General features: G+C 30.6%; 1 protein-coding gene across 1 annotated transcript; it reads left to right on the forward strand.

The window, feature by feature from the left end:
• Window positions 1-3,378: 3,378 nt before the first annotated feature.
• LOC140836555 (xyloglucan endotransglucosylase protein 6-like) lies at window positions 3,379-5,861 on the forward strand. Its single transcript, XM_073202155.1, has 4 exons — window positions 3,379-3,779; window positions 4,033-4,133; window positions 4,838-5,031; window positions 5,265-5,861. Exons 1-4 carry the CDS (start codon window positions 3,623-3,625, stop codon window positions 5,683-5,685), a joined length of 873 nt encoding a protein of 290 aa, XP_073058256.1. The 5' UTR covers window positions 3,379-3,622; the 3' UTR covers window positions 5,686-5,861.
• The last annotated feature ends 3,126 nt before the right edge of the window (window positions 5,862-8,987 follow it).

The raw sequence follows: 8,987 nt of genomic DNA on the forward strand, positions 1-8,987 counted from the left end.
TCTTGTGCTCTCTTATTTGAATTTTTAAAAGATAAATCTAGATATACAATATACATATGGTTTTGGAATAAAACTACAATAAATTAATTCTTTCAAATTAAGGTAATCTCGAAATAATATACATTTGAGATTAAAAAAATTATGATTATTAAATGATAATTTAATGTCAATTTGAAAACTTTGTTGTACTAATAAGTTTTATTACCTGACCGATTTTATTTTTAAAAAATTAAATTAACTAATTAAATATTATATTTCTTTTTTAGTAAGTAATTTGGACATAAATTTACTTAAAATAGCAAACTATATTTTTGAATGATTTATCTCATGAATGATACTGAATATTGCAATCATTTGTATTTTAAAGTATATCCGTACAGATACATCCTTTTTTTAAAGTATATGTACGAACATTATATACATTTTTTTAAAGTATATTATCGAAATAATTCACCTTAAAATAGCGATTGAACTGATTCGATCAAACAGAAATATTGTTATCTAATATAAAATAATAATATAATATAATAAATAATACATTTTTAAAATATTAAACGTGTAAATAAATTATAAAAAAATATATTTTTAATGATATAGAAATCAAATATGTTCTAATATTGCTAAAATAATATTTTAAGAAATTTTATAATACAAATAATCATATATATAATAATTTTTTTTTAAAAAAATATCATATCGCGAACCTACACAACAAGGTTTTATTCGACAAAACGGTTTTTAAGCAATGTCACAAACGGATACATGATCGATTTTCGTTGGAATTGATTGGTTCGATACAATTCGATTATGAAAACAATGTTTTTACTCTTTGGTTGAGTGAATTAAATAAGGATAGATTAATTGTCAAATATATACCGTTAAAATTTTACGATATTTTAATAATTATTTTGACCCGGTTTAAGATCCAATTTTATTAATCAAATAGTTATCCATAAAATTGGATCTTAAACCGGGTCAAAATAATTATTTAAACCACTTAAAATTTTAACGATAAATATTGAACTATTAATCTATCCTTATTTAATCTACTCAACCAAACACACCCTTATGGTACAATTGGAATTATTTGTTTTTATGATATCTCTATTTATAACATTACCTTTTTAATTTAAAATAATTTATTGGGGAATTTTGTGTGTGACCCTTAATAGATTTTAATTTTAATTAAATATATAACCTCTTTTTTAAGATAGCCCAAGTCTCTCAAAAGAATTTGAGTTAGCGTTTGTGTTCACACACACACACACACACACACACACACAACAATTTCAAAAGTCATATTAATTAAATTTTTGTATTAAATAAATAAATGTAATATGAAGGAGCGTAGGATAAGAAAGAATCACATTCTGCATTTGCCTTATGGAAAAGGCAATAATATCAAAAGTACCAAATGGAACAATTTTTTTAAAAAAACAATTGAAAATTTAAACTTCTAAAATTTAATAGACAAAAACTTGTGTGAGACGGTCTCACGGGTTATATTTGTGAGACGGATCTCTTATTTGAGTAATCCATGAAAAAATATTACTTTTTATGCTAAGAGTATTACTTTTTATTGTGAATATGGGTAAGGTTGACCCGTCTCACGGATTAAGATCCGTGAGACGGTCTCACATGAGACCCACTCAATTTAATATGGGGGGCCATTCCCTTCTTTAACAACTAGTGGAGGAACAACTGTACAAAGCATAGTCCAGCTGGGGTATTCCACGTGTAGGATTCCGATTGGCTTCCACATGCACACATTTTTACCCGACAGCGACTGGTCCTAACGTATGCCCCCAGTACATGTGAAGCAGCCGGCACCACTCTTCCAATTGGGGTTACTCTTCTCAAATTCAATTCGAACGATAAAATTTATATTCCATCCACATTAATTTTTTTTATTTTTTTAATGTTTGGTTCTCTTTTTATTGACAAATATTTTATTACTTGATAAATATAAATCACGATCTACAAATTTATGTGTTGTAATATATGTATTAACGGCAAATTAATAATTTCAAAATTTTTGAGTCGTTTCTATTTATAGAGTTCAAGTTAATCTCAAATTCGTTATTTAATCAAATTAAATGTTTTAAATAATAACTATAATTGATTTCATTATTCGAAAACTTCCTTCCCTTCATTAAAATGCAACATAATATAAGTTTCAGGAAGAATATTTTTATATTTCTTTCAATATACTCACTAGTGTGAAAGTTTTTACATTTTCTTTTTAAAATTATATCATTATATTATATTTGAACTCAATACCCCGTATTTTACAATACTAACTAAACACAAGTAAATACTTGATATCAATATGGTTAGTTCATTGTATCTTTCTCATGATGTCAACGTAGAAACATTGCATGTGTTGTTACCTAATATTTTTTCGAAGGAGTCTGAAAGCATAATTTGCCTATTGTAATTTATTTGATTTGAGTAATTTTTATTGAAGGAGAGTTTAATTTTCAGATTAAATTTATTCCCGAGATAATTTTTTTCTTATTGATATGATTCTAAATATTTAAATATGATTTTGTCTTTTTAGATAATATGATAATTATGCTAAGATTTTTGTGATATGACATCTTTGTTTAAAAAGGGTTTGCTTGTAATAAAACTCTTACATTCCATATTGTGTAGGTTTCCTTGTCGATAAACCTCATGACTATAAATAATGTGATTCATCTCATACAAGGAGGTGGACTTTTTACGCAAAAGAATATATACACTATTGCACTTTTGCATGTCACGAGTTTTAGAGAAAATAATCTACAATGTTGTTGCTGATCGAAGAGTAATGAATTCACATGTTGTCGTGATTGTTTGAGACATTTGCAGACAACAACTATGAAAGAGTTGGCTGAAGATTTGTTTTTGTTGCTCCAGTTTTGACATCGTGTTTTGCTTCTTTATATACTGTTTTAACCTGGTTCTTTGTTTTAGAAAGCATTTGATTTTCTCAACGTGCTGAGGAAATTAGTTTTTGATTGAAATCACTGGTGATACTTTTGTGTAAACTCGTTGGTTTTCTAGTGATTATTTTTGCTCTGAGAAAATTTATTCCATTCCATCGTATTTACTTAAAGTAAATTTGTGTTACAAATTTATATATTCCGCTGCATATTGTCTGAAATTTTGTAACATTTTACATAAAACTTGAGTATGATAAAACACAAATTTACGATCACCTACGATAATATTCGATGTACTGTTAGACAAAGTATACACACATACCTTACAATTTTATGTCAAATATATAACCTATAATTCATACGGAAGACTAAAAAAAGGAGTCCAAATTAAAATGGAAATATAGACACTCAACTCAAAACGACACACAGGGCAGAGACACAATTGCTCCACCAGCCTTTGATTTGTAAATCGCACATCGAAAAACGAGACTCCGAGATGGAGTGTTACATGTACGGCGAATACGACTGACGTGGCCGAGTGGCTTTCCAGTTAAGCCTAATCATCGTTTCTTTCCCCTATATAAACCATCAAACCCCACCATCTCATGTCCTCCACAGCACATACCAAGCATTTCATTTGCACAGATTTAAAAAAAAAAGAAGAAGAAAAGTATCATTAAATTCACCATCAGGAAATGTTGAAAGATTTCTTGGGTATTTTCCTTGCATTTGCGTTGGTGGGTTCCGTTGTTGGATCACCAAGATTTGATGATCTTTTTCAGCCAAGTTGGGCTTTGGATCATTTCAGCTATGAAGGAGAGCTCCTGAAAATGAAACTTGATAACCACTCAGGTACGATAACTACACTCATTGATATTTATAGCTTTTTCGTGTTAGGTTGTATGTCTTCTGTGTTTTGGCTCCCTCTCTGATCACCGAATGGTGCTAAATTTCATTTACATGTTATTTTGTTTCATCCGAGTTTAATAATGTTGAAGGTTTTCTTGTCTCGGGAGGCCATTAACAGTATCCCGAGATATTGTATTTATTCAAAATTTATTCATGAGCTATTGTTTTTTGGGTTTCGGTAAATCTGGGAATTTAGGCGCTGGATTTTCATCAAAGAGCAAGTATTTGTATGGGAAAGTCACAGTTCAGATTAAGCTCGTGGAAGGAGACTCTGCTGGGACTGTTACTGCCTTCTACGTATGTTTTATTGAATTTTTACTACACTTTCTTGTTTATTTGTTAAATCATGCATCAATATTTCAAACAAGAACGGAAGGAATTTAAAAAGAATCTGTTTCGCTATTGATTGGGATTGAGGGGTTCATTAACTGCTTTCATTTCACTTTGTCAGTGGTTGGTGAATATTTAATCTTGACATATTATACGTACATGACTGTATAAATTACAGCTGTCTTCTCCCTTTAAGTTATAAGGGAAGTGTATGATTTGCATTGTGCCTTTATGCAACGAGTACCCTTTTTATGCAAAAACTCGTAACTAGTCCTCGCAATATTCAAATTTGACTTGTATCAGCTGTGATTCTTGGGAAGAGGTAGACTCCATCTTATTTTTTCTGTATAAAACAGGAATTTTTTTTACCTGTTTCGTGGAAAAAAACATCAAATGGAAAAATAAAAAATCATGAGTCCAAATTTAGTTTAGATTCTATTTTAAAAAAATAGTATTCTTAAATCCTCTGTACAAACACAAATATGCTTCAATTAGTTTTGTGGTTGGGAAGAGAAACATAAAAGAAGCTCTGCTTAAATAAAAAAGAAAGTTGAAAGTTGAAACTAAAAATCTGTGTGCCTATGCTGACTAATATTTCATCTTTGCTTTACTTTTTAGTCCATTAGAGTCATTAATTTGGTGGTGATTTTGTTTTGTGCGTGTGTGGACAGATGTCATCAGATGGAACTTATCACAATGAATTCGATTTTGAGTTCTTAGGCAACACAAGTGGCGAACCTTACCTAGTGCAAACCAATGTTTATGTGAATGGAGTTGGCAACAGAGAACAAAGACTCAATCTTTGGTTCGATCCTAGTAAGGATTTTCACTCCTACTCCATTTCATGGACCCAGCGCCAAGTTCTGTGAGCCCTCTATCTCTCTCTTTCTCCCACACCCACACCCACACCCACGTGTCTGGTACGTGTATGTTTGATGTTCCAATTTGCTTAATGCTACTGCAGTAGGAATCTTGTGTCGTGTGAGTTATAGGCTTGATAAAAAGTATTTTATCTTTCTTTTAAAAAAATTATATGCACTTTTATCTTCTGTGCAGATTCATGGAATGGTTTGCTCACAAATTATTAAAATTTTGCAGATTCTCAGTGGATGAAACTCCTGTTCGTGTACACTCTAACTTAGAGCACAAAGGCATACCATTTCCAAAAGACCAACCAATGGATGTGTACAGTTCAATATGGAATGCTGATGATTGGGCTACACAAGGTGGGAGAGTCAAAACAGATTGGTCTCATGCACCCTTCATAGCCTCCTACAAAGGGTTTGAAATTAATGGATGCCAATGCCTCGACGGTGCCTCGGTGTCCGACAACATAAAAAAGTGCAGCAGTGGTGGTGATAAACAGTACTGGTGGGACGAGCCGACCATGTCTGAGCTGAATCTACATCAATCCCACCAGCTCATATGGGTGAGGGCTAACCACATGGTCTACGACTACTGCTCGGATACAGCTCGTTTCCCAGCTACTCCACCGGAGTGTGAACATCACCACCATTAAAAGTTTTAGTATTAGCATGGAGGATGTTGTGTCGGTCCATTAGACTTGGAAAGTGGAAGCAATTTGACATGAACTCCATGTTACCATATCAGGCGGTTTGGTCATAAGCATTCCTTTGGCTATGTAGATATTTGCATCAATTCGTTAATAATAAAAAACCATTTCCTCCGGTTTCACCATATGTGAAAAGTTCATATGCATTTCACTTGCAGAGTAAATTTTAATCGTCAGTAGCCAGTCGGGTTCCATAATTCCGATTATTATATATACTTTGTAATATTGGACTGATCAATATTGGACCAGAAAAGGTTTCAAATGGGCCCAAGATCATGCATATGTTTATTTATTGAGAGGAACCCGCTTACCACTTTGGTCTTGATACAGGATGAGTTTAGAGGCGATTAATTTCCACGAAATACTTGATTGTAAGCTCGAATTTCGGTCTAGGTCAATTTACACGTTAATATATCATCATGATTCGATTTTTTCAGTTTATTTACTAAGATAGATATTCATGGTGGTTTTTACAAAAATGAGTATCATGATTCGATTTTTTCAGTTTATTTACTAAGATAGATATTCATGGTGGTTTTTACAAAAATGAGTATCAATCTTTTGAGGATGATGGTTGATGACAATGATGTGTCGAATTATATGTTTTACACCAAGATCTCATGGAGTCAATATCACGAAAACGATATCGAAGAACTTACAAGAACGACGTCCAGGCGTAAGTTTATTTTTTTCCGACGAGTTGTTTTTTTTTGGTTTATTTAATTTGTATTTCAAATTTATGCACGTTTCATGCACTTGGGATGATTTTTATCTTTCATGCATATATAGGGATAAGGGAAACCCCTATCATTTAATATCATTCTATTATTCAAAAAATATATATACACACACCTATATATGTTTGAAGATTCATGTTTGTTGTCGTAAAAGCAAACAAATTATCCTTCAAAATTTTGAAAATTTACACATCATATTGCATTAGAAGTCATCTTACAGTCTCATTCATCTTCAGAAACAAAAAGGAAAAAAAAAGTAGGTCTCTTTTGAGACGGTCTCACGAATTTTTTTCTGTGAGACGGGTCAACCTTACCGATATTCACAATAAAGTAATACTCTTAACATAAAAAATAATATTTTTTCATGGACGATCCAAATAAAAGATCTATCTCACAAAATACGACCCGTGAGATCATCTCACACAAGTTTTTTTCCATTCTATTATTCAAAAAAAATATATACACACCCATATATATGTTTGAAGATTCATGTTTGCTGTTGTACAAGAAAACAAATTATCTTTCAAAATTTTGAAAATTTACACATGATGTTACATTAGATGTCATCTCACAGTCTCATTCTTCTTAGAAACAAAAATAAAAATAAAAAAAGAGCAGGTCTCTTGTGAGATGGTCTCGCGAATATTTATCTGTGAGACAGATCAACCCTGCTGATATTCACAATAAAAAGTAATACTCTTAGCATAAAAAATAATATTTTTCATTAATGACCCAAATAAAAGATATATATCAGAAAATACGACCTGTGAGATCGTTTCACACAATTTTTTGCCTAAAAAACGAAAAGAAAAGGAAAGGAAAGCTGGAAAGGTAAGGAAAGGAAATAACTTAGCTCATATTCTTACTTGAAAAAAGGATGGAAATTAAATCGGATATTGTGTGACAAATGTCTAGATACAACTTAAGGAAATATAACGAATAATGTAAATATTAAACTTATGACTTTCTAGTTTGATATAATACTAAGATATTGTTTGCAAATGATTAAAAAATATTATTAAATGTTTTTTTACAAATTTGCAAAAAAAAAAAAAAAAAATCATAACCATTTTCTTAACCATTTACAAACTTATTTTATGTCACTTTGTTTAAGTTCAAATTGTAATAAACTAGCCATTAAGATAGTTTTTATCTTTTCTTATACCAAAATCTTAAATTTGAGATGATATATTGTGTTCGATATTCCATCACAATAATAAAAACCTCTCACCTAATTAAAAAAAGAGTAGGTCTCATGTGAAACCGTCTCACAGATCTTATTCCGTGAGACGAGTCAAACCTACTGATATTCACAATAAAAAGTAATACTGTTAGCATAAAAAATAATTTTTTCATGGATGACCCAAATAAGAGATCCGTCTCATAAAAAAAGACCAATTACACCGTCTCGCACAAGTTTTTGCCTTAAAAAAATAATAGACACGACATGTGCACATAAAACTAATATTTGTAATAAAAGAATGAGATAGCAAACCGATGTCAATGGCAAAAATTCATTGGGGGAAAATGCACCTAAAGGCTTAGCAAATGGGAATCGAGTAGCCATCCGCCACAAATGAAGGGGCCCACTGTATCTGTCTATTTATCCAATTGATATATGTCTATTATATTATTTGAAAATATGGAATTATCACTTTATATTATAATTTAAACAGTAATTAACTATTTAAAGTTTTGTTCCCTTTTTTTAATTATAATTTCTCAAGCCTTTGAGTCAAAGCAAACCTAACAAGTAAAAAGAGAGGAATTATTAGTGCTTTCGTGTTTAATAATCAGCTCGCTATTATTTTATTTTTCTCACTATTATTTAAATAATTTATATTTCTTTTGATCTAGAATTAAATATATCGAATTCAACATGCCGATTAAGATTATAATAATAATTTTTTTACTCCGAATAAATCAAGGTTTAATTTCAACGGTAGCAAGTAAATTAATTGTCAAGGGCAAAGAAAATATAAAATATATGTTTATTTAATTATGATTGTATATGGGGAAGAAATTATTTTCATCCAAAATAAACCCCTTCTAAATACCATTTAAAAAAAATGAGAAATCACAAAACCAAACATTGATGCAACATATGTGTAAGGATTATTTCGTCCGACAGATTATCGAATTAATCAAAATATCAGAATATGATGTAAAAAAGTAAATTCGTGTTTTATCAGAATTAGATGTTGTGTCAGATGTTACAACATCTCAGACAACATCTACATGCAGCGGAAACTTAACTTTTATAACACAAATTCGCTTTAAAATAAATCGATGGACAAGATTAAATATGCACAAGTATAAATACTTGTGCGGTGCCTTATGGCAAAAATTAATCACTAGAAAACCACAATGTTTACACAAAAACCTATCACTAGTGATTGTACCAAAAATCAATTTTCTCAACAAGTTAAGAAAATAAAGCTTTCTAAAAACAACCAACAATATTAAAACATGAATAAGAAAGCAAAAACGAGATCCCTAAAAACACAAGCA

The sequence above is a fragment of the Primulina eburnea genome, chromosome 7 (genome assembly GCF_022965805.1).
Source record: "Primulina eburnea isolate SZY01 chromosome 7, ASM2296580v1, whole genome shotgun sequence".
NCBI lineage: Eukaryota > Viridiplantae > Streptophyta > Magnoliopsida > Lamiales > Gesneriaceae > Primulina > Primulina eburnea.